At 41.5% G+C, this 27544-nt stretch overlaps 1 protein-coding gene across 9 annotated transcripts in view; it reads right to left on the bottom strand.

The window, feature by feature from the left end:
• Positions 1-5397: 5397 nt before the first annotated feature.
• Positions 5398-27544, bottom strand: part of zbtb47b (zinc finger and BTB domain containing 47b) — a 289481-nt gene continuing 267334 nt past the window's right edge. For all 9 annotated transcript variants that reach the window (XM_072576343.1, XM_072576338.1, XM_072576345.1 and 6 more), the window contains 3 exons: positions 16824-16939; positions 13601-13745; positions 5398-8774 (listed from right to left, as the gene is read on the bottom strand). In XM_072576343.1, coding sequence (XP_072432444.1) covers positions 8383-8774; positions 13601-13745; positions 16824-16939 — 653 coding nt within the window. In that variant the 3' untranslated portion in view covers positions 5398-8382. The remainder of the gene's footprint in view (positions 8775-13600; positions 13746-16823; positions 16940-27544) is intronic.

A 27544-nucleotide genomic window follows, 5' to 3' on the forward strand; every position in this document is an offset into this window, starting at 1 on the left:
CCATTAAGTGTACAAGTCCTGCTAAGATTTGCTTTCCTAAAATGCAGCACCTCGCATTTATCTGAATTAAACTCCATTTGCCACTTCTCAACCCAATGGTCCATCTGGTCAAGATCCTGTAATAATCTGAGGTAACTCAGATCGGGACCTGAGTCAATGAGTATTTTGTATCAGTATTTACTGTGGAAAAGCATATGGAAGATATAGACTGTAGGGAAATAGATGATGATGACATCTCGCAAAATGTCCAGATTACAGAGGAAGTGCTGTCCACTACACCTCCACTTTTGGTGTCATCTGCAAACTTACCAACTGTCCCTCTTATGCTCGTACCCAAATCATTTATGTAAATGACAACAAGTAGGGGATCCCACAAATAGAGGACCCAGCACCGATCCTTGTGACATTCCACTGGTCACAGGCCTCCAGTCTGAAAAACAACCCTCCACCACCACACTGTCTTCTACCTTTGAGCCCGTTCTGTATCCAAATGGCTAGTTCTCCCTGTATGCCATGAGATCTAACCTTGCTAATCAGTCTCCCATGGGGAACATTGTTGAACACCTTACTGAAGTCCATATAGACACATCTACCGCTCTGCCCTCATCAATCCTCTTTGTTACTTCTTCAAAAAACTCAATCAAGTTTGAGAGACATGATTTCCCACGCACAAAGCCATGTTGACTATCCCTAATCAGTCCTTGCCTTTCCAAAAACATGTACATCCTGTCCCTCAGGATTCCCTCCAACAACTTGCCCACCAGTGAGGTCAGGCTCACCGGTCTATAGTTCCCCAGCTTGTTCTTACCACCCTTCTTAAACAATGCCACCATGTTTGCCAACCTCCAGTCTTCCGGCACCTCACCTGTGACTATCGATGATACAAATATCTCAGCAAGAGGCCCACCTGATTGGGTACACCTGATCAGGTCCTGGGGATTTATCCCCCTTTACGCGTTTCAAGATATCCAGCACTTCCTCCTCTGTAATCTGGACATTTTGCAAGGTGTCATCATCATCATCTATTTCCCTACAGTCTATATCTTCCATATGCTTTTCCACAGTAAATACTGATACAAAATACTCATTGACTCAGGTCCCAATCTGCAGATCTTTGTGGTCATGGGCAGGACAACTAATAATGGGATCTGGAGCGCATGATTCACTTTACTTTCCTTCTCTGCTGCTGCTCTGTCTCATTTTTAAGATGAAGGGCTTTAAAGCTTCATTGAGCATGATAGACAAGTTGTCGCTGTTTTGCACGATTAGTAGTGAGCTGCTCCCAGACATTAACATCAATGCTGCCAGGCTTCAAGGAGAACCTCAGTCTTCAAAGTTTTTTATTTTGTCCTCATCCAGTTTGTTGGCTATTTGAGAGTTGAGACAAGACCTGGCAGTGGCTATAATTTTGGCAATCTGGACACAGTGACCAATCCATTGAAGTTCATTTTGCAAATTTGACTGAATTCTTGTATAGCTGGCATCAAGACTGACACTTGCATTTGTTTCACGGTCCTCCAGTTAAATCTGGAGAAGGCAGCAGAGGTATTTTGGTGGAATTACTCTTGCATACAAGTCTCAGATTGCAGAACAGGAGTGTAGTGATGACAACTGCTTTGTCCTCTGATTCATGTTTAAATGCGATATAATTGTTGTCAAATTTCCACTGCTATAGAGAGGTAGCTGCTAAGGTATGAGAAGTGTTCACCATATTCCAGAGTGTCTTTTTCACCGTACTTTGGAGGTAGACAATTTGATTGAGAGTAAGTTTTGTTTTGGAAATGTTCAAGGACAAAAATTCTTGGTGAAAAAAATTGACAAAATTTAAAAGAAGCTTGCAAATCTGGTAGCTACATTACAGCCTGCAATGGAGATAAACAGCGACTTATTGGTACTGTGTTTGCTGCTCACATTTTCTCTAGATTGGGGAGACCAGTAGTTTTGGTGACTTGCTAAACCAACTCTGTTTAGATTTCAGTCATAATCCTAAGGTTCTTAGTAAAGATGTTGGTAATTTTAATGGGCGGGGGGGGCGGGGTGTGGAGGAGCAGGAGAATCCCAGAAACATATAAATTCCTTATGGGACCCTTGGATGCTGCCTGAACTGCTGTGCTCTTCCAGCACCACTAATCCAGAATCCTAATGGGACTGCACAGTCTAGATGTGGGAAGAATGTTCCCAATTCTGGGGAGGTCCACAGCTAGGGGGTCACAGTGTAAGAATAAAAGGGGCAAGCCATTCAGGACTGAGATGAGGAAGAATTTCTTCACTCAGAGTTGGGAACCTGTGGAATTCCAGACCACAGGAAACTGTTGGGGCCACTTCATTAGAGAAAGTCAAGTGGGACATAGCATGTGCAACAAAAGGGAACAAGGGGAAAGGGTGAGTATGGGATACTGAGATTGCATGATCAGCCATGCTTGTATTGAATGGTGGTGTAGGCTTGAAGGGCTGAATTGTCTACTCCTGCACCTGTTTTCTGTGTTTGTGCAGGTACAGAAAGTCATTAGGAAACCTGGCAGAATGTTATAATTTATCCTGAAGGGAATGGAATAGAAAAATTAGGTGGTCATGCCTCAGTTACACTGGACACTGCATCCAGAGTATTGTGCATTCTGTGTTCATCACCGTATTTCAGGAAAGACATAAACCATCAATGCAATTCAGAGAAGGTTTCACAGACGAATACCTGGAATGGACAGGTTATTTTATGAGGAAGTGTTGGACAGGCTAGGCTTGTATCCATTGCAGTTCAGGAAAATAAATGACGACTTGAAACATATAAAATTGTAAGGGATTCTTGTAAGTGTAGAGAGGAAGCATATGTTTCCTCCCTTGGGAGAATCTAGAACGGGATGGAGGGTATCACTGTTTAAAAATCAGGGATCATCATTTAAAACGGAGATGAGGTGAACTTCTTTCACTGTGTTGACTGTCTTTGGAACTCTCTTTATGAAAAAAGTAGTGGTAGTAGAATCCTTCAATATTTTAAAGCAGTGACAGATAGAATCTCAGTCAGGAAGGTGTTGAAAGGTTATCAGGCTAGGTAGTTATGTATATTTCGGGTTACAACCAGATCAGTTAATGAATAGCCTACTCCTGATTTGAATATTTGTGTAGTTCAACAATTTCTCAATCCTAACCATTAACCCCATTTTGCTTTGGAAAGTAGGTGTTACTGATTAATCTAATTCCATTTACACCTCTTCTTGAAATTGTCCTTTTATCACCCTGTCTCTTTACACTAATAACCCCTCTGCCATTTAATTTCTCCTATGTCTGTCCTTCCTTTTTGTTCTTACTTCACCCTCTTCTTCCCAGGCTTTGCAGGTGAGTAAAACTATGTTCTGATGACAGGTCACAGAACATGGCACATTTACTCTCTTTCTCTCTCTACGGAGATTGCCTGACCTGCTGGGTACTTTCAGCTTTTCCTATTTAGAATTGGCAACATTTTGATTTAATAATTAGCATGCACGTTGCTTGGATTTTAAAAACATTGAAGAAAGAAAAAGACTGAGGGAAGTGAAGAATTCTTTAGTTTCAAGCTTCTCCGAAAGGATAAACGAAAAGTATGTGAATTACAGGAAAAACGTGCAAAGATTGTACTAAATTCCAAGTTGGTTGACAACAATTTTTAAGAATACAAGGTGTAAACCATACTTTTATCATAATGAAAGAATTTATTTCTTCAGGAATTAGACAGCAAATCCTGACTACACTATACACTAAGCAATACATAAATGACAGATATAGACTGGTAATTGTAGCACCTATGGACATAATCTTCCTTTAAACCACAAGACTACAACATTCTACATTAATGCTATGTACACAAGATAACTAAGATGTGTTTATGTAGTAAAATATAGAATTAACATACTTATGACTGATACACAAATTTGATTTTAATTTTTTTTCTTAAACCTAATGCTTTACTAAATTGGCCAAGCTAAATTTTGGCCTTATATCCAACGAATATTAACTGTAGCATTTCCTCTATTCATCAAGCTGCACAACACTACCTGAATGAGGCAGTACTATGCAGCCATCTACATCAATATGATCTCGCTTCAAATTAAATTTCTCCACAAGATAGTGGAATAACTACAGTATGAAGCAGTGTTTTTTCCCCCCTCATCTGTGGTCCTTTGGAGGAAGGGGTATTAGGGATAAGGTGCAATATTTAATTGTAAATACAGCTTACCTAAACGAAGCTTATGAATCAATTCACCCATGATTTCATTTTGTACAGCAAAAGTAACATTCACTGTGAAATAAGGATGTCAACAAAGGGTTAAAAGGCTCCAATTCAGTGCTAACCTTGTTCATGTTTCTCAAACTCTGAACAACAGCCTTTAAACTTAATTTAAAAAAAATCCTCCATGAACACAGCTGGAGACCAAACCTTAACTCAATATAGCCTCAGGGACTTGGCACGCCAGAGCACGCCTGTTTGAAGTACTTCCATAATGAGTGGAATGATATAATAACCTCACCATTAACCGGATGGATTCCAGAAGTTGTTGCAATTAGAACTAGGGCTTCAAATTTTGTTTTAAACGAATACTTGTGGCAACAATGTGATACCCACAGGCAGTGCGCCTCTGAAAAAGCCAAGGCAATCCTTAAAGGTGTGAATTGAGACTCTCAGCTGCAGTTTTGACAGATTGCACTTGGCTACATCATTTACGTGCACAGGTTTCTCACTTTGTGATGGCCAATAGCCTTTTTTTAAAAAGAAATTTTTTTATTAGAGATAATTTCATCCAACTCTTTTTTTAGAATTGTTAAATAAAATGGAAGGATTATGTATTGCAGGGAATTAAGAAGTACAATGAAGAGATGAAGGCTGCAGAAGGAAGCACAGAATCATAACCGCTCCCTCCCTCTGGTTGAATTCCATTTAGCATGCAATTATTAGCAGAATATATATATAAAATATATAATGAAAGATGAGAATATCATACAAATTAAATTCCAGGATCTGAAGGAAAAGGAACAGTTGAAATGGATGATTCACATTGTACTGTTTTGTGCAAAGGATCCCATAAACCCCCTTTGATCACAGTTTTGTCCTGAATTGCAAACTTGGAACAAAGTTTGCTGTCATTACTGTTGGATCCTATAACAACAGGCTAGCATCCCATTACACCATGCTGCTTTGCTGCATCTGAGAGAATTAGCAGGTTTACATGCTAATGAACTGAGGGCTCCTATGTTAGAACACCAATTCCAATTAAAAGTCAGCTGAATTATCAATACTGGAAATAAGTATCAGGATGCCCGTCCCAAAGATTGCTACTGCCTCAAGGTGCAGTCGTCCTTTATCTCCTGGATGAGCAAATCAGGCAGAATTCAAAAAGTATCAAAACATTGAATATTAAAAGTCCTATGTCTTTACAATAACCAACTTTTTATTTTATTTAATTTTTTAAACTCTGTATCTGATAAGAGCATATTAAAAATACTGTGATGCTTCACTGATATTTTCCTCCTTGTCTCTGTACAATGACAAATACTGCACGTTAAATTCTGTGAAAAAAAATAGTTTGAGACTTAACAATGCACTTGCAAACAAACTTTGCTCTGCTGTTACTAATAATAGAGTAATGGTTCCTCTAAAATCTGCAGTTCAGAAACAGAGAATGCCTTCTCCCATGCCCCGGTGCAAAATAGTGATTTAAATGGTTAAAGCAGCCTATAAGCACATCAATGAAACTGAATGTTTCAGTTGAATTTCTATTATTTTAATCCTGCATTATGATCAAATAAACTTTAGGATAGGTAGGGAAAAATGGATATTTAATGATTACACAAAGATTAATCTATGGCGAGGATGTAGTGTAATGTCCGCATGATTCAACAAAATGCCATTCTAAAATCAGAGGTCTCTTCCAGCTCCCAAAGAAAGTAATTGCTGCAGTTTAAGGTGGGCTTCAAAAATTAAGCTCTCCCCTTTGTAATGCTTTAAAATCTAGGTTAGTGTTCAAGTTAAAAGGGATGGCAATATCCATTAGTCCAATAGAACAGAAGGTGATTAAAATGGCAGCATGTGGAAATGATTCAATTTTGGGGAACTCTTCCCATAAAGCTATATGTGAAAATGCCCCACAAGCAGACAGCTGTGTCAAGTACAAGACCTTTCTGGTAAGGTACCTGTAGCAGCAATGGTATCAGGGTTGCCAATGGAAGACTGCTCCTCTCTGTCCTCCTCCTTCAATCCTACTTACAAAACTGCACCTTTGAAAGGCACACCATTTTTGAAGTCAAGATGTCTCAGGTGAATTGGACTCAGACAGAAAGGATGCTGCAGCAATGCAATTAATATCCCTGGGTTTGTCATATAGTCCACCCTGAACAGTTACTGGAAGGGTTACCAAATCAAAAGCTCAACCAGACCTCGCATTATCACTGTCAATTGTGAGTGTTTGCTCACACTTGTGAGCAGGGCCACAATTATACTGGATGCCTTCCAGTAAAATAAAAGCCCTTGGTCAGGGGGAAGCTAGTCAAGGAGATTTTCATCCTAGAGTAGCAGCATAATGACAAAGGCACTATCTGAAACACTGAAGTATGTGCTGAAAGTCCTACGTCAGACAGCAAACAACTGACGCATCTGGGCTTAACTCCAGACAAAAAGAAGAATCCCCAGTTCTGGTACCAAGTCACACTTCTAATTTGACCACACTTTAGATCTGAGCCCATCATATTGTTTCTATGACTGAATTTCAGCTACATTTGATGACAATTGCAGGAGGAGGGAGAGAAGTATCTCTGTGATGTGCAAATATATCTAATGATTCCCAACCTTGTCTTGCTAAACTCTGTAACTCAAGTCCTTTAAGGCAACCATTTGCAAGAGAATGTCATTTCTTTTTTTTATTCCCTGGGGCCTGTAAAGTTTCATGTTAATGAACAGTGCAAAAACCCTCACATCTGCTGCAACTTAAAGCAACGTATTTCCCAATATTTCTTGTTGCTGAGATTTCAACACCTCAAAACTCCTTACTTGACTTCTACTGCACGTAATTTCTCAGTCCTCTCCATTACACCATGCCTGCTTGGCTTAGTGCAGAATCCTCCTGAACAGCACTGACCAGTTTCATTCCCATTTACACTACAGACTCAGTTCTATAAGAACGATTGGAATGGTCTGTCCTTCTGCTGCACTTTAAATATTAAAAGAAAATATTTATTTCTGTCTTTATTAACTCTACTTTCCTATTAAAAGCGACAGTGCTCGTGATCATCAAGTGCTAACTTGGTCCTCCAAGGGATCCCTGGCAGGCCCCAACAAACATGTCCATAAATTTTGGAGGCAAAGCAGTCAGTAAGGTGAACTGGTGTAGGAGGTGGACACAGCATACTTTTGCATTCCACCCAGGTCCCTACCTCCAGGCTGTTAATTGCCTGAGAGAGAAGTCCTACTTTCTGTGACTGATCTTGTTCGTCGTTCCCTCTTTGGTGTCTGTACTTGGCCACAAGCTGGAGTCTCTTGGTTCCATTCGCTCTTATCCTCTCACCTCAGTTGCTTCTGTGGTAAGCTCTACAGTCCATGGTAAAATAAACACTGCTCCGGTTCACTCATAAGACGACAATGGCTGCTAAAAGGTCAAGTCGGTTTAGACATGCCATGGTAAATGGTTCAACTTGCTACACACAAGCACAGCTTGCTTTACTTAATTAAACATGTGTTAAAAAAATAGCAGGTTACACTTTGGAGGCTCAAAAGGATGGGTCTGGGTTTGGGAATGAGGGGGAGGGGGGAATTTGGGATTGGGAAGGGGTTGGGGTTGGACAGGAGTGGGATTGGGTATGGGAAGGAATTGGGTTTGTAGAGGTGGAAAGGGATGCTTAGAAAGGGGAGGAATCCCAAAATACCTTGCTAATTAAGTAAGTATATTAGAAACACATTTATGAAGGGCTGCTGCTTAGCTTTGCTCTCTGCATTAAATCTGTACATGTCCTTCTTGCATTATATGCTGCAGGGATATTTATGCTCAAAAACGCAAACAGAAAAAGTCTTTTTTTTAAGTGAGAGCAGTTTAAGTCTAGGATGCCTTTAAAAGTAGTTCAGACTACTTGGTAATAGTCTTTAGTCCTATAATGACATTAAAAAACAAAAATCCTTTGTCTACATCCTTACTGTAAATAATACACCAAAATAGTTTTTTTTTGTTACATAAATCAATCATGATTTTTTTCAAGGTTGCTTGACTCTGAGTCCCCATTCGTTAAGTATGCCCCCTTTGGTTATATTCCTTCCAGGTAACAGAATATATTCAGCGTCACACCCAGTGCGCGCTTCTGACTGTTTGCTACAGTCACTTGTCTCTTCTTTTGTTCGGAGGATCAAAACTGCCCTCCGTTTACAGCCATTCAGTTGTTGTTGGCGTTTATCCGTCCAGCTGGAAACAGGGGAGGTGGTGGCGGAAGGTGTGGGGGAGGGGGGAGAGTTGGTGGGAGGGAGTGGAGGAGGGGCAGAGGGAGGGAGTGAGGGTGTGATTGGGGATGGGGGCTGATGAGAGGGTTACTGGAGTTGGGAGGCGTGGCGGATGTGAGGCTCAGGGGGTTGCTGTCTGCCGTGATGGGGTTGGTGACTCGGAAACACTTCTGCTTGTGCGCCTTCAGCATGTTGGAGAAACGAAAGCGCTGTCCACAGACATCGCACGGATATGGCTTCTCGCCCGTGTGCGTCCGGCGGTGCCGTTTCATGTTTGGCCGGCTGGTGAAGCTCTTGCCACAGATTTCACAGATGTACGGTTTCTCCCCTGGAAGCAAATAAAAGATTAATTTTTCATTTTAACTCAGCAATTAGTGAGGATGTAAACTCAACTTGCAGCCCTGAATTGCCAAGAGGTTACGATCATGTAGAAATCATGTTATTGGACAACAATCCAGAGAACACAATGACACAGCTCTGAAGGCGGCCACTTGCCCATCATAGCTGCAGCAAACATTTAAAGTCTCAATTCCATTTACCCCTTAGTTCTGTAAAATCCTTCCGTGTCTGTGAACCATAGTTAAATTCCCACTATGGCAGTTAAGAAAATGATGAGAAGTTGACAGACTGTTACAAACAGAAATCAACTTACTAATGTCCTTTGGAGAAGAAACTTGCCATTGTTATCTGAGCTGGGTTGTACATGAGCCCAACTACTTGAGGAAGGGATAAAACATTAACTATGATTTCTCTCCACATCTGCTGAGCTTTTCAGCCATTTCTGTTTTTGTTTCTGATTTCCAGAATCCACAGTTCTTTTGGTTTTTGCAATTAACATAACTGTCCCTGATTGCAATCAATGTAACTGTTACTCGCAGTTCAAGGCAGTCTGCCAGTTTATCAAGGCTTTTGTGATGGACAACAAGTGACAAACGTGAGAGAGACAGGTCCCAAGAACAAAAAAGGGAGAGAAATGAACATGTAATGCAATCAAGCAAAACTGGATCTGAAGTAGCTATGAGCTAAAGTCAGAAGCAACAGACAAGAGATTGCCTCTGACACTCAGGACTGAATGATTCAGCATAGTGACATCGTGAAAATGTGATTCTGACTCACGAGCTTTGGGACTTTAATGTCCTACTGCTGTTCCTTTCTCTTCAGTTCCTATCGGCCTGAGGTTGATCAACTATGATTGTATGGAATGGCATAGCAGACTTAAGGGCATTAATGTCCTGTTCCTATCTCTTATTATGAAACAGCATTATATTGTCCTAAACTACAGAATGACACAGGACAGGAGATAGTCACCTGGCTCATGTCTATGCCATGTCTGCAATTTATTCAATTAGTCTGTGTCCTGATTCTTTCCACACAGCCCTACATGTTGTTTTCTTTTTAATGATAAATGCAAACACCTTTGAAAATTACAATTTAATCTGTTTCGATACCCCACTTTTCAGGTAGCATATTTCAGACGCTTAACAACTTGCTGTGCTCTTTCTGGTTCTTTTGCCATTATCTGAAATCTATGTCCTCTGATTACTGAACTTCGTGCCACTCAAAAACACTTTCTACTTCAGGATTAGGAATTGTTCCATCAACTCTGCCTACCTTCCCACCAAATCCTTTCCACTGTTAACTTGCTCCGTTCTACGGAGAACAATTCCAGCTGGTTCCATCTAATTCACCTTATGACCTCTCATAGTCTGGCCACCATCAGCAAGACACATGAGCAGGATTAAATACTTTCCACTTGCCTTGAGCAGAATAGCACCAATATTTAAGAAATTCTAACTATCCAGACAAAGCAGCCAGCTTGATCTGCATCTCATCCATCACCTTCAACATTTACTCCCTCCACTTCAGACTCAGAGTTGCAGCAGCATGTACTATTAACAAGAAATTCATTGGGGGTTCAAAGATAGCACCTATCAATCATCAATATCTTGAAGGTCAAGGTTAAAAATCACAACACCAGGTTATAATCCAACAGGTTTAATTGGAAGCACACTAACTTTCGGAGCGACGCTCCTTCGTCAGGTGATCACACTAGCTCCGAAAGCTAGTGTACTTCCAATTAAACCTGTTGGACTATAACCTGGTGTTGAGATTTTTAACTTTGTACACCCCAGTCCAACACCGGCATCTCCAAATCATGACTAGAAGGTCAACAGTAGCAGATACACGGGAGTCTCATCACCTTTGAGTTTCCCTCCAAGTCACACACCAATCGGACTTGGAAATAGAAATTACACATTTGTGGAGGACAGCACAGACTGATGATGGCTTATATGATCAAACAGATTGCAAAAATAGATCTGGCCTTACACTTGATGAATGGCCATCGTGATGAGGTAACAGAATGCCAGGAATTCATGGAACTGTACTCAGCGAAAAGGAAAAATGAGTGGAAACTTTCTTCATAATATTGCATTTCCAGATCATATTAACATAGGGAGAAAGACCGACAGTATAATTTTTACAGAATTCCTGGTAGAGGCTCAAGACTTTTTGATGCATTAGCCGGAGGCAAATGACCAAGATCCCTGGGCATGGGTTTTACGTACTCAGAATGGCTCATATTAGCGATTTAAATTACCATCTGCAAAGTTCCTTTCGTACACCTAAGATTTGAAAACTGATATTGTTACCAAAATCAAGCAACCAGTGTGCAGGTTTTCCCTTTCATTTTCACTTTGGAACACAAAGTTAAAGCCATTTCTATAATGGTATAGATTTTTCAATAAAGATCTGAATGCATGATCAAATACTAATAATTTAGTTGCTTGACTACTAGAGACCGTCAGCTAACGATCAGCTGACTTGGTCAACTGTCCCATGCATTAGGATAGAAGCTTCTGTCTTGCTTGAGCATAAACTTTAGCAATAATGAAGAAGGGAGAAATGTAGCAATAAACTTATAATTCTCCGACTTGCACTGACTAGTGGAACTCCCTTTGAACCACTTTAAAATCTAATTTCTCTCGTATGTACAAACATTTGCCACAAATGCAGTGTACACACATATACAAAAACAGATCGAGATTTAGAAGAATTGATTCTAAGTTTTGTTGATTATACCAATCTAGAAGCAGCAGTGAAGTAGCAGCAGGAAGTTATGAGAAAGAAACAGCGTGCATTTCTCACAACCCCTGGACTCCACAGAATCCTTCATAGCCAGGATAATATGGTGGCATTAAGGGGAGGACGTGGCCTAGTGGTATTATCACTGGACTGTTAATCCAGAGACTCAGATAATGATTTGGGGACCTGGGTTTGAATCCTGCCACAACAGATGGTGAAATATGAATTCAATAAATATTTGGAATTAAGAATCTAATGATAATCATGAATCCATTTTTTTTTCTTAGAAAAATGCATCTGGTTCACTAATGTCCTTTAGGGAAGGAAATTCCCATCCTTAACTTGGTCTGGGAGACATGTGACTCCAGACCCACAACAATGTGGTTGACTCTTAACTGCCCTCTTGGCAAGGATGGGCAATAAATGCTTAGCCAGTGACACCCTCATCCCATGAATGAATAAAGATTAAAAGCTCAGTGGTTAGCACTGGGACCCAAGTTCAATTTTGCCCTTGGCGACTGTGTTTACATATTCTCCTCATGTCTGCGTGTCCCAGTTTCCTCCTGTGAGGTAATAATAATTTTGTGCTGGGTGTTTTTTTGAAGAGAGGTTGTAAAGGCAGAGGTGCAGAAGTGGCTACTGAAGGTTGCCTAAGTCAATAGTTTAGTGGGCCTTTAGGGTTTTTTTGTAACAATAGAAGAGGAGTGGCCAGTTCTCACAAATCAGTCTTTCTAGCTTATTTTTAGTGATAGCAGTTAGAGACTGTTTGGGTCCCAGAAGGGTTGGTGCTTAAGAAAATTATTCCTAACTGCTACTTTCTCTGAAATTTCTCTTAATGTTGTTTCCTCATGGAATGGAGTACTGCATGTAAAAATCTGGATCTGAATTTACTTTTTTGCGAAGGGGTATGTTTATTGGATGTTACTATGTTGAAACAGTTAATTAGCAAAAGGTACTGTATCTATTATTCAGTTAAGTTTTCCAATAGTAGTTGTTCTAAATTCCTTTCTTTTGTTTGTATTTTAATTATAGTGTTTAAATAGTGTTTTGCTTAATATTAAATAGTTTTGACCAGTCACATCACATCTGGGACACGCGCTTCATATCTACCTTGAAAATAAGAAAGAGTTAGGATGTGGCTACCTTCTTAAAATATTTTGAGGGGGCTTGGTCAGGACCATAATACTCCCAACAGTCCAAATATGTGCAGGTTAGGTGGATTGGCTGTGTGAAATTGTCCATAGTGTCTGGGGATGTGCAGGCTAGGAGGATCAGCAATGGGAATCAGAGGGATGGATCTGGGTGGGTAGCTCTTCGGAGGGTCAGTTTGGACTTGATGGGCTGAATGGCCTGCTTCCACACTGTAGGGATTCTATGATAATCATTTAGAAAAAATCATAACCACCCATAACGTCTGCTCCCAATGTCCAGCCAGGAATATCCTCAGACATTTTAATGGATGGAAGTGGTGCAAGAGTAGGGTCTCACACAAGTATGAGCAGCTCAAAGAGCAGGCGCAAATAGGATGTTAACATGTGCTGTCTAAACAGAAGATATCAGAGAGTATCTTTCCAGATAACTGGAAATTATAGAAATTCTGGAGGAATACTGCAGAAATAGGAATAATGACTAGGACACACATAAAAATGGAAAGGTGTTGCGTGGGATTCCTCTGGGTGCTCAGATTTCCTTCCACAGTCCAAAGATGTGCAGGTTAGGTGAATTGGCCATGCTAAATTGCCCGTAGTGTTAGGTGAAGGGGTAAATGTAGGGGAATGGGTCTGGGTGGGTTGCGCTTCGCTGTCGGTGTGGACTTGTTAGGCCGAAGGGCCTGTTTCCACACTGAGTAATCTAAAATTGAAGTAAATGACAAAAAAGCTTATTTATTCTTTCAGAATGAAACAGGTGAACAAATTATTTGAAATGATTACTGTTCCTTCTCCCCCACCCTCCAAACAAATCTGCGTCAGATACATCACCACTTTCCTTAGAGGACAGAAAAGTTAAATTGTCCTTTGAGCTTTGAATTCTGATCACAATAGCTGTTTAGTTAAAGTTGAAAAGTCGTACCAGTGTGCGTCTTCATATGTTCATCGAAATACTGCTTCATGTTAAAGTCCTTGCCGCACCATTGGCACATGAACTGCTTGTGTCCGATGTGGATGCTCATATGAGAGCGCAACTGATACTTGTACTGGAATCTTTCATTGCAGTTCTAATGATTGAAGAGACAAGTGTAAAAAAGGTAGGGTTAGTGCAGCTCCTTACAGTAAATGCAAATGCATCAATGCTTCCATTCCAGGATTTTTATAAATGTTAACTAAATTCAATAATTTCCAACAGGTACCAGGAAGAAGCAACTGGACACATGATTCTTAAATCATTATACCTACGCTTCCCTGCTACCATTTGCCCCTTCAAAGATGGTGCTATCAAAGGACAGGGGTAAAACTCCAAATCTTAAATGTTTGTCTTTATACAACTGCTAAACCAAAAGTAGCTATTGGGCATAAACTCATGTAACAATCATTCGACTGAAACTGATGTGATGCCAGAGTACAATAGTACCATTAACACCCTGACACAGACATTACTGGTCTGATTTTCCTACTGCTCGCTTTATCCTCTGCCTCACCCTGGATCTTTCTGCCAAACCTCAGCCATTGTAAAACTCAGAAATGGAACGTGCCAAATTACAAACAGCAACAGATCCAGATCGACCTCCATTTTAGAAAGTTGCTTTCAGCACAAGAAATACATATTTTATAATCAACCCATTTGCCAATGTTATTACACACCTCGGGAGCAGGTAGGACTTGAACCCATGTAAGACAACAGAATACTCTTGCTCACGTGAGGAAGGGTCTGAAGGAGAGTCACTGGACCCACAATGATAACTCTGATTTCTCTCCACAGATGCTGCCAGAACTGCTGAGCTTCTCCAGCAATTTCTGTTTTGGTTTAGAAAACCTTTGCTACCAGAAACCTCAAGATGATACTTCACACCTAACTTTCCATTGCTCCTTGCTCTACAAATTCCTGTTCATTGGAAAGGAACTACTTGATTACAGGATGCACATAAAGATGAATTCAGTCTTGTGAGCCACTCTGAAATATGAGGACTCTCAACATATCAGGGACCAAGGCCATAAAGAAAGTGGTAGTGGTTTGGATGGGAAAGTCATTGGGTTCCAAAGTCAGCTGCATCGCTGTGGAGAAGTACTTGACACTAGCTGATGCCAACAGTGAGGAAGTAGGACAGCAAGAAGCCCTAGCAGCCTGAAGACTTGAGACCCTGTGATTTTAGGTTATAAGCGGACCGTGACTCAGGGGGAAGAAGAATTTCACATATTTAATACACATCAAAACATATTTAAAAAATACAATTCGCGTGGATATATATAAAACTTTTTAAACTCAGCTTCGCAAGCGTTTTCCCCACAGTGACTCCATTGCAAGGCTTGGAAAATTATTGCAACCCCCGGGGACAAGAGACTTGTGAATGTGACCATTGCTGCCTCAGAGTATGCTATGCCAAAATTCCCACTTCGTTTCAAAAGAAGTGAGTCAATTGCCAAAAAATATCTAGCAGATGCATATAACAACTATTAAACAGTATAGTAAGAATAGAGGCAAGTTTCCAAGTGGATGTTTGGTACTGTTTCCTGTTTCAGATACTTCTGGAACTTAAGCACATAGAAAAAGGGGCAGCAGTAGGCATATGGATTCTCGTGTCTGCTTAACCAGTCAATAAAATCTTGACCTTAACTCCAGTTTTCTGCCTGTTTACCTGAATAGATATCTGTCTCTCTCAGCTCTGAATATGTTCAGAGAAGTCCTAAGATCAAGATATTCCTCCACATGACAGCCATAAATAGGCTTTATTCTGAAATTGTGCCTCCTAGTTCTGGATACCACTATTAGATCAGCACTCAAAGCTATAGCTTTCAGGTTTTAGCATGTAAATGAATGCAACTAAACGGCAAACAAGGCAGAATGGCCAATGCCTGTTACAATGTAGACAGGACACCTTGCAAGGCACCAACTTTCACTAATTCTACTTGCCCCTTCCACAAGCTGGTTAATGCAGTCAAGAGAAATATTAATACACAATCACCCAACTGTTTCAATAGTCAAGGTGGCCATTTGGCCCACCGTGACCAAGCCGGATCTCTGAACTGGCTCTCCAAGTGACATACAACCACCTTTTGTGGGTAAACCTTGCACATTCTTCCTTTTCAGACACCAATCTAATTCTTTCTTGAATGTCTCCACTGGACCTGCCTCTGTCACACTCTCAGGCAGTGCATTACAATGCTTAACACGTGCTGTGTGAAAGTTTCTCTTTGTGTCTCCATTGCTTTTTTTGCTAATTACCTTAACTCTATGCGCTCTCATTTTCAACACTTTAAGTGTGAATAATTTTTTTTCTCACAAAGCTGGAAAGGCATCTCAAGATCAAATGTGACACCAAGGTTGAGAACAGACCGACTTAAATCATAAACGGTTGCCAAAACAGCGTTAAAAAAAATCTCCACAGTCTGCATTTTCCCAATTCAATCCATGACACACCAGTACCATATTGACTGAAGTAGCTATCAGGATAGATGCCACAGTGTTTGCATAACAGTACATAAAGAAGAAAAGCTGATCAAGGCCTTGGGTGACTGCAACAGATTGGGTCAGCGAGAACAAAGCTGGCTAGTTCACTAGTAGTCCAACTCACCAGCCCGACATTCACTGTCGCCATCTCTACCTCAACTACTCATTGATGTTGGTCCCAAAACCAGGCTGACAAGTAACACCAGACTGTAACTTTCAGACCATAATGTGTCTCTGGCACTAAAAGCCACTGAAGCACACTGACGTATTCAGTGGTATTTCCATCTTAAACTTCTCAAGGTGTAACACTTAAAAAGTGTTGAATGGTTATTAAAATAGAAGCAATGTGCAAGAGTATGGGGGAAAGACACAAAATGCACTAAGCCAATCCAGACATGACGTGATGAATGGCCTCCTTCTGCACTGTAATAATTCTGTGATTCTGTGAATAAAGTTATGAAACTTGGAGGGAAATGGGGTTTGTATCTTACTTGATTACATAATAATTTCAGCTGGCACTGGTTATGTCTAATTCTGACACAAACAAGGAAACTGACCTCACTAAAAAGCAGCAGGTGGAAGTTATATTTTTACTCTATTTCAACGATTGATTCTTTCCTGGTTAAAAGGGAAGATGGGGGAATGGTGGAAGGAAGGAAGAGGGAAGTTGCAAACATCGCACGGCACTTACCTCACATTTGAAAGGTTTCTCTCCCGAATGCTGCAGAGAGTGGACTTTCAGTGACATACTGCGTTTAAATGACTTCCCACAAGTCTCACAGGTAAATGGCATATCTTTTGTGTGAGCTGAAAGAGACAAGCCTAATTACTGCATTTTAAAACAGACATTACATTGATGAATTCAAACACTGATTCTGCACTTCTTTCCACCTCTGCCATTTCCTTCAATAGTCTTCTTGAGAACCAATGATTTGAGTATCCACTATGAGAAGATCATTGTAACATGGTGATAATAGAAATTTGAGTGGCCACCCCTCACACTTTTTAAAAATTATTATTCATTCATGCGATGTGGGTATCAGTACTTACTGCCCATCTCTAACTGCATTGAAGGAGCTGATGGTGAATTGCCTTCTTGAACCACTGTAGTGTTTGGAGTATAGGGACACTCACATTGATGTTCGGAAGGAAACTCCAGCAGTTTTACCCAACCACAATGAAGGAACGACAATATAGTTCCAAGTCACGGTAGTATGTGGCTAGGAGTGGAACTTGCAGTGGTGGTGTCCCCCCCTGCATCTGATGCCCTTGTTCTTTCACGTCACAGATTGGAAGGTGCAGTCAGAAGGGTCTCACAGTTACTGTAGATGCCTGCATGCCACTGGTGAAGTCAACACTGAAGGTGGTGGATAGGGTGCCAGTTAAGAGATGCTTTGTCCAGATGGTATCAAGCAGCTTGAGTGTTGCATTCATCCAGACAAAAGGAGAGCATTCCATCATACTTTCAACTTATGCTAAGTATAGGTAGTCCTTCTATAATTCGATGGTTGCGTTCTTGTGCAACCCTGCATTATAGAAAAATCATGCTTTAGAAACAGTGCTTAAAGTGTTGGTGATGTAATTGCATTACAGCCAGCACATTTTAAAAGTTCATGCTTTCAAAATAGTGTCCCAATTCGTCAATCACATTTTAGCAAATTTGTGTTAACGAAACCAGAACGACTTGTGGATGGTGTACAGAGGTTGCGTAGTCAGGAGATAATTACTTATAGCCGTTATTGCCACAGTATTAATCTGGCTAGTCCAGTTCAGTTTCTGGTCAAGGTTAAGATTTTACTCTTCTTGGTTGGTATTGCCTGGCAATTGTGTAGTGCAAATGCTTGTTTCACCTCTAAAAGCTGAAGGTTTGGTTGTTGTTCAGTTCTTGCTGCAGACTGAGTTGTCATGAATGGTGCTGAACATAAAAATTAGGAGCCGAAATAGACAAGTATGCTCCAGCGATTCAATAAGGCCATGGTTGATCTGCTTGATGTTTCAAATTCACATTCCCATCATCCTTGTCTGACAACTCTCAATTTCCCTTCCTAAAAAAAAATCTATCCATCTGTTTTAAAAACACATTGAATGATCCTGTCTTCTGAGGCAGAGAACTTCAAAAATCATACCACACTCAGAAAAATGTTCTTCTCATCTCTGTCATAAAAGGGCAAACTGTAATTTTAAAATCATTCCCTATGGTTCTGGATTGAGCGGCGAGAGGGGTCATACTTGCTCCATCCACCTTGTCAGGTCCTTCAGGTTCTTATAAAGAAACTGGTTGAGTAACAGGCAACAGATAATAGGGGTAATGGGTAAGAATGGTCACATTGAGAGGATGTGACTGATAGCATTCCACAAGGATCTGTGTTAGGGCCTCATGTTATTCACGTTATGTTCAACCTCATGGATAACGGCATAGAAAGTAAAGTACCTAAATTTGCTGATGACACAAAGTTAGGTGGTATTGTAGACAATGTAGATGATGGCACAAAGTTACAAAGTGATATTGATAGATTAGGTGAATGGACTAAGCTGTGGAAGATGGAGTTCAAAAGAGGCAAGTGTGATGTTATCGACTTTGGCCCAATAAAGGATAGATCAAGGTACTTTCTAGATGGTATAAAGTTAAATACATTTTCCAGGATGTTGCCTGGTCTGGAGGGAAGGTCTTATGAGGAAAGGCTGAAGGACTTGGGTCTGTTCTCATTGGAGAGAAGGCAGCTAAGAGGGGATTTAATAGAGACATAAAAGATAATCAGAGGAGTGGATAGGGTGGACAGTGAGTGTCTTTTTCCTAGGATTATGAAATTGACTTGTACGATGGGACATAGCTGCAAATCGAGGGGTGATAGATTTAAGACAGATGTTAAAGGCAGGTTCTTTACTCAGAGAGTAAAGGGGGAGGGTGTGTAATGCCCTGTCTGCCAATGTAGTTAACTCAGCCACATTAGGGGCATTTAAATAGTCCTTGGATAAGCACATGGATGATGATGGGATAGTGTCGGGGGATGGACTTAAATAATTCACAGGTTGGCGCAACATCGAAGGCCGAAGGGCCTGTCTTGCGCTGTATTATTCTATGTTCTATACAGTAGATGTCCAAAAAGACTTGGGGGTTCAGATGCATTGATCTTTAAAATGTCACAAGCAGGCACAGCAACTAGCGAAATGCTAGTTTTTATATCGAGAGGACTGGAGTACAAGGATACAGAAGTTATATTGCTGTTATACAAAACCCTGGTTAGGCCCCACTTGGAGTAGTGACAGCAGATCTGGACACCATACCATAGGAAACATATACTGACCTTGGAGGGAATACAATGTAGGATTGCAAGAATGATACCTGGACTTCAGGATTAAGCTATGAGGAGAGATTACAAAAAAAGATGAGTTGACTCTAGAATTTGTACAGTTAAGACGTATTCTGATCAAAGTCTTTAAGATAAGCAGGGACAAATATACTGGAAGGGAAATTTGCTAGAACTGCTTGGGAGGATTTAAACTAGTAAGGTGGGGGGGGGTGGGGCCCAGGGAGATAGTGAGGAAAGAGATCAATCTGATATGGGTACAGCTGAGAACAGAAGTGAGTCAAACAGTCAGGGCAGGCAGGGACAAGGTAGGACTAATAAATTAAACTGCATTTATTTCAATGCAAGGGGCCTAACAGGGAAGGCAGATGAACTCAGGGCATGGTTAGGAACATGGGACTGGGATATCATAGCAATCACAGAAACATGGCTCAGGGATGGGCAGGACTGGCAGCTTAATGTTCCAGGATACAAATGCTACAGGAAGGATAGAAAGGGAGGCAAGAGAAGAGGGGGAGTGGCATTTTTGTTAGGAGATAGCATTACAGCTGCGCTGAGGGAGGATATTCCCAGACATACATCCAGGGAAGTTATTTGGGTGGAACTGAGAAATAAGAAAGGGATGATCACCTTATTGGGATTGTATTATTGACCCCCCCAATAGTCAGAGGGAAATTGAGAAACAAACTTGTAAGGAGATCTCAGCTATCAGTAAGAATAATAGAGTAGTTATGGGAGGGGATTTTAACTTTCCAAACATTGACTGGGACTGCCATAGTGTTAAAAGTTTAGATGGAGAGGAATTTCTTAAGTGTGTACAAGACAATTTTCTGATTCAGTATGTGGATATACCTACTAGAGAAGGTGCAAAACTTGACCTCCTCTTGGGAAATAAGGCAGGGCAGGTGACTGAGGTGTCAGTGGGGGAGCACTTTGGGACCAGCGACCATAATTCTATTTGTTTTAAAATAGTGATGGAAAAGGATAGACCAGATCTAAAAGTTGAAGTTCTAAATTGAAGAAAGGCCAATTTTGATGGTATTAGGCAAGAACTTTCAAAAGCTGAGTGGAGGCAGACGTTCGCAGGTAAGGGGACGGTTAGAAAACGGGAAGCCTTCAGAAATGAGATAACAAGAATCCAGAGAAAGCATATTCCCGTCAGGGTGAAAGGGAAGGCTGGTAGGTATAGGGAATGCTGGATGACTAAAGAAATTGAGGGCTTGGTTAAGAAAAAGAAGGAAGCATATGTAAGGTATAGACAGGATAGATCGAGTGAATCCTTAGAAGAGTATAAAGTAAGTAAGAGTATACTTAAGAGGGAAATCAGGAGGACAAAATGGGGACATGAGATAGCTTTGGCAAATAGAATTAAGGAGAATCCAAAGGGTTTTTACAAATATATTAAGGACAAAAGGATAACTAGGGAGAGAATAGGGCCCCTCAAAGATCAGAAAGGCGGCCTTTGTGTGGAGCCACAGAAAATGGGGGAGATACTAAATGAATATTTTGCAACAGTATTTATTGTGGAAAAGGATATGGAAGATATAGACTGTAGGGAAATAGATAGTGACATCTTGTAAAATGTCCAGATTACAGAGGAGGAAGTGCTGGAGGTCTTAAAGTTAAAAGGTGGATAAATCCCCATGACCTGACCAGGTGTACCCGAGAACTCTGTGGGAAGCTAGAGAAGTGATTGCTAGGCCCCTTGCTGAGATATTTGTATCATCGATAGCCACAGGTGAGGTGCCGGAAGACTAGAGGTTGGCAAACGTGGTGCCACTTTTTAAGAAGGGCGGTAAAGACAAGCCAGGGAACTATAGACCGGTGAACCTGACCTCAGTGGTGGGCAAGTTGTTGGAGGGAATCCTGAGGAACAGGATGCACATGTATTTGGAAAGGCAATGACTGTTTAGGGATAGTCAACATGGCTTTGTGTGTGGGAAGTCATGTCTCACAAACTTGATTGAGTTTGTTGAAGAAGTAACAAAGAGGATTGATGAGGGCAGAGCAGTAAATGTGATCTATATGGACTTCAGTAAGGCGTTCGACAAGGTTCCCCATGGGCAACTGATGAGCAAGGTTAGATCTCATGGAATACAGGGAGAACTAGCCATTTGGATAAAGATCTGGCTCAAAAGGTAGAAGACAGAGGGTAGTGGTGGAGGGTTGTTTCTCAGACTGGAAGCCTGTGACCAGTGGAGTGCCAAAGGATCGGTGCTCGGTCCTCTGCTTTTTGTCATTTACATAAATGATTTGGATGCGAGCATAAGAGGTACAGTTAGTGATATTGCAGATGACACCAAAGTTGGAGGTGTAGTGGACAGTGAAGAGGGTTACCTCAGATTACAACAGGATCTGGACCAGATGGGCCAATGGGTTGAGAAGAGGCAGATGGAGTTTAATTCAGATAAATGCGAGGTGCTGCATTTTGGGAAAGCAAGTCTTAGCAGGATGGATACACTTCATGGTAAGGTCCTAGAGAATGTTGCTGAACAAAGAGACCTTGGAGTGTAGGTTCATAGCTCCTTGAAAGTGGAGTCGCATGTAGATAGGATAGTGAAGGTGGTGTTTGGTATGCTTTCCTTTATTGGTGAGAGTATTGAGTACAGGGGCTGGGAGGTCATGTTGTGGCTGTACAGGACATTGGTTTGGCTACTGTTGGAATATTGTGTGCAATTCTGGTCTCCTTCCTATCGGAAAGATATTGTGAAGCTTGAAAGGGTTCAGAAAAGATTTACAAGGATTTTGCCAGGGTTGGAGGATTTGAGCTCCAAGAAGAAGCTGAACAGGCTGGGGCTGTTGGAGGCTTAGGGGTGACCTTATAGAGGTTTACAAAATTATGAGGGGCATGGATGGGATAAATAGACAAAGTCTTTTCCCTGGGGTCGGGTAATCCAGAACTAGAGAGCATAGGTTTAGGGTGAGAGGGGAAGAGACCTAAGGGACAACTTTTTCACGCAGAGGGTGGTAGGTGTATGGAATGAGCTGCCAGAGGAAGTGGTGAAGGCTGGTACAATTGCAACATTTAAGGGGCATTTGGATGGGTAGATGAATAGGAAGGGTTTGGAGGGATATAGGTCAGGTGCTGGCAGGTGGGACTAGATTAGGTTGGGATATCTGGTCGGCATGGACAGGTTGGACCGAAGGCCAAAAGGATCAAAGGATATGGGGCGAAAGCAGGAGCAAGGTACTGAATTGGATGGTCAGCCATGATCATGTTGAATGGCAGAGCAAGCTTGAAATAATGAATGGCCGACTCCTATTCCGAAGGGTCTGTTTTCATGCTGTACATCTCTATGACTATGACTCTATAACAACTGGAAAAATATGGGATAGATAAAGATAACTATTTCCACAGGTTGGGAATTTTAAAAATGGTTGCAAAATTTTAGGGAGGAGACACGAGAAAGAGGATAAGAAAAATATCAAATGACCGAGCAGACCTGATGGACTGAATTACCTATTCCTGCACTCATACACTTTGCTCATAGAGATGTCGTAAATAGGAATAGGAGTCGGCCATTCATTATTTCAAGCTTGCTCTGCCATTCAACATGATCATGGCTGACCATCAAATTCAGTACCTTGCTCCTGCTTTCGCCCCATATCCTTTGATCCTTTTGGCCTTATCTCCTTCTTGAAAACATTCTATATTTTGGCCTCAACATCTTTGTTTAGAGTTTAATATAGATAAATGTGAGGTGCTGCATTTTGGGAAAGCAAATCTGAACAGGACTTATACATGTAATGGTAAGGTCCGAGGGAGTGTTGCTGAACAGAGACCTTGGAGTGCAGGTTCATAGTTCCTTGAAAGTGGAGTCACTGGTAGATAGGATAGTGAAGGTGGTGTTTGGTATGCTTTCCTTGATTGGAAAGTGCATTGAGTACAGGAGTTGGGACGTCATGCTGCGGCTATAAGTTGGTTAGGCCACTTTTGGAATATTGCATGCAATTCTGATCTTCCTCTAGGAAGGATGTTGTGAAACTTGAAATGGCTCACAAACCATTTACAAGGATTTGAGCTATAGAGAGATGCTGAATTGGCTCAGGCTGTTTTCCCTGGAGCATCAGAGGCTGAGAGGTGACCTTGTAGAAGTTTATAAAATCGTGAGGAGGATGGATAGCATAAATAGAGAAAATCTTTTCCCTGGGGTGGGGGAGTCCAGAACTAGAGGGCATAGGTTTAAGGTGAGGGGAAAGATATATAAAAGAGACCTAAGGGGCAACTTTTTTCACAAAGAGGGTAGCACGTGTATGTAATGAGCTGCCAGAGGATGTGGTGGAGGCTGGTACAATTGCAGCAGTTAAAAGGCATCTGAATGGGTATATGAATACAAAGGGTTTAGAGGGATATGGGCCGGGTGCTGGCAAATGGGACTAGATTAGATTAGGATAGCTGGTTGGCATGGAAGAATTGGACCAAAGGGTCTGTTTCCATGCTGTACATCTCTGTGACTCCATGACAGAGAATTCCACAATCTCACTACTTTCTGAGTGAAGACATTTCTCCTGATTTCCATCCTAAATGGTCTGCCCTGTATCTCTAGACTGTGACGCTGGTTCTGGATTCCCCAGTCACCAGGAAAAATATCCTTCCTGTGTTTACCCTGTCTGATCCTGTCAGAATTCTATAGATTGCTCCGTCAGATTCTTCTAAACTCCAGTGAGTATACTGATCCAGTCTCTATTCTTATGTCAGTCCTGTCATTGTGGAAGTCAGTTTCGTAGACCTTTATTATGCCCATTCCACAGTCAGATAAAAACCACACACAACACTCCAGATCGAGGCTATTCATGTCGGTGTCAGCTGACCAAGCTGGCCATCCATTCTTATCTCACTGTACGGCCCCTGGTCCTTGCAGGCATTCCAGGCTTTTTTACATTCGTTCATGGGATGTAGATGTTCCTGGCTATGCCAACATTTATTGCCTATCCTTAATTTCTCAGAGTGCAGTAAAGAATCTACCACATTGCTATGGGCCTAGAATAACCAATGTCAGACTTCCTTCTCTGAAGGACATTAATGGAGCAGATTGTAATTTTAAAAAAAAATTACCATCAATGTAATTGTCACTATGCTGGTTTTTATTCCAGCTTTTTATTGCATTGAAATTTGCCATGGTGGGATTTGAATCCATGTTCCCAGAACATTAACCTGGGGTCCTGGATTACTAATAGAGTGTGTGGTGCTGGAAATGCACAACACGCCAGGCAGCATTGGAGGAGCAGGAAGATCGATGTTTTGGGCAAAAGCCCTTTATCAGAAATTCCTGGTGAAGGGTTTTTGCCAGAAACATTTATTTTCTTGCTCATCCAATGCAGCCTGACCTGCTGTGCTTTGCCAGCACCACACTCTCGGCTCTAATCTCCAACATCTGCAGTACCCACTTTTGCCTAGCCGTTCTGGATTACTAGTCTAGTAACATTACCACTGTGCCTTTACCTTTAACTTTTCTAAACTCCAATGGAAACTAGCCCAACCTGTGCACGCTACCCTCAGAAGATAACGCGCTTTCTCCTGGTATTAATCTAATAAACCTTCCCTGAACAGCCTCCAATGATTTATATCCTTCCTGAAATAAAGAAACCAAAACTGTACAGTGTTTGAGATTTGGTCTCTCCAGATGTCCTATACAACTGAAACAATATTCTTACTTTTATTACAAGAGGAAATTAACATAAAATATAGCTTCCCAAAAGAGGTGGATCAAAATCCTGGAATTCTCTCCCTAATGACATTGTGGTCAACAGCAGTTCAAGGAAACAACTCACCATCAGTAAATTTAAAAAGATAAGAAAAGCTTACTTCAGGAGTTCAGCGTTCTTCACTTTTCTTTGGCAGCAGTTGAAGTGGGAGGAGCGACAGCAAGGATCAGAGGCCCGACAGGAAGGTAAATTTTAAAATATATAAAGGGTTTACCACATGTATAGGTGGAGCGCACACTGAGCAGGAGCAGACACTGGACTGCTGGGTAAGTGAGGCTTTATAGTTGTGTGGTTGCTTTACCCAAAACACTACTCGGGTACTGTCTCTCACCCATCCTCCTCCTCTAAACAAAAGTGCACCAATTGGTAAAGTGTATTTTTTTTTTTAAAGTTTTTCAGTAGTCTTATTGGGAATTTAGAAGAGTGAGAATGGAGTTGAATGTTCCTCCTGTAGGATGTGGGAGGTAAGGGTCACCAGTAGTGTCCCTGCTGACTGCATCTGTGGGAAGTGCACCCAACTCCAGCTCCTCAAAAACCGCATTAGGGAACTGGAACTGGAGCTGGTTGAACTTTGGATCATTAGGGAGGCGGAGGGAGTTATTGAGAGGAGTTACAGGGAGGTAGTCACACCTCAGGTAAAAGGAGGTGGTAGATAGGTTAATGTCAGGGGACGGAAAGGGAACTGGCAGGCAGTCCAGGGATCTCCTGTGGCTGTTCCCCATAACAAGTGTAATGTTTTGGATGCTGCTGGGGGAGGCGATTTACCAGGGGTAAGCAATGGGGCACAGGTCTCTGGCACAGAGTCCACCCCTGTTGCTCAGAAGGGAAGTGGGAAGAGGTAAAATATACATAGGAATAAATATTGCGGTTATTAATTTTATATAAAAGTAGTCAAATTGTGTATCCTCCCCTAAATAAGGTACAATTCATTAGCTCACAGAAGTCTGCTATTTGTATGTGTCATAGCAGTAAAGACAATATACTGTAAGGAAGAATGTCTATGAGCAGAGTCATAGAAGAAAGTATTGGATTGGTCAAAAACTTATAGCTGTTGCTATACTAAGACCAAATAAATTATAATGCATTGAATAGTTATCCAACTCTTCTTCAAAGTGTGTCACTCATGTAAGTTTCAGACAAGGCCTTTTCCCTGGGGTGGGGGAATCCAGAACTAGAGGACATAGGTTTAGGATGAGAGGGGAAGGATTTAAGAGAGACCTAAGGAGCAATGTTTTCACACACAGGGTGGTACTTGTATGAAATGAGCTGCCAGAGGAAGTGGTGGAGACTGATACAATTTAAGAGGCATTTGGATGGGTATATGAATAGGAAGAGTTTGGAGGGTTCTGGGCCGGGTGCTGGCAGGTGGGACTAGATTGGGTTGGGATATCTGGCCGACATGGACGAGTGGGACCGAAGGGTCTGTTTCCATGCTGTACATCTCTCTAACTTTGTGACTCCATAGTTAGGGGGACAGATAGGAAGCTCTGTGGGAACGAGAGCATTTGCTAATGCTCTTCAGGTGGGTTTAAACTAATTCAGCAGGGAGATAGGAACCGAAATTGTAGTTCAAGTAGATGGGAGGGAGAGAGTGGTGAAGTCAGAACTAAGATTTCAAAATGGCACCAGCAGACAAGAAGTTGGTTTGAAGTGTGTATACTTCAACGCCAAGAGCATCTGGAATAAGATAACTTGCAACATGGGTTGGTACCTGGGATTTTAATCCATTTCAGAGGCCTGAATAGAGCAGGGACAGGAATAGTTATTGCAGGTTCCGAGACTTAGATGTTTCAGTAAGAACACAGAAAATGGTAAAAGGGGTGGTGTGGCACTGTTAGTCAAGGACAGTATTATGGTCGCAGGAAGGATGTTTGAGGACTTGTGTTCTGAGGCAGTATGGGCTGAATTAGAAACAGGAGAGGAGATGTTACCCCGTTGGGAGCTTTCTATAGGCCTCCAAATAGTTCCACAGAGGATAGGATAACAAAGATGATCCTCGATAGGAGCGAGAGTGACAGGGTAGATTTTATGGGGGACTTTAACTTTCCAAATATTGACTAGAAATACTACAGTTCAAGTACTTTAGATAAGACCATAAGACATAGGAGTGGAAGTAAGGCTATTCGGCCCATTCAATCATGGCTGATGGGCATTTCAACTCCACTTACCCGCATTCTCTCCGTTGCCCTTAAATTCTTGATGTCACAAGGAATTATCAATCTCTGCCTGGAAGACATTTAGCGTCCCGGCCTCCATTGCACTCCGCGGCAATGAATTCTACAGGCCCACCACTCTCTGGCTGAAGAAATGTCTCCGCATTTCTGTTCTGAATTTAACCCCTCTAATTCTAAGGCTGTGTCCATGGATTCTAGTCTCCTCGCCTAACGGAAACAATTTC

This window comes from Chiloscyllium punctatum, chromosome 8 (assembly GCF_047496795.1).
Source record: "Chiloscyllium punctatum isolate Juve2018m chromosome 8, sChiPun1.3, whole genome shotgun sequence".
Classification (NCBI taxonomy): Eukaryota; Metazoa; Chordata; class Chondrichthyes; order Orectolobiformes; family Hemiscylliidae; genus Chiloscyllium; species Chiloscyllium punctatum.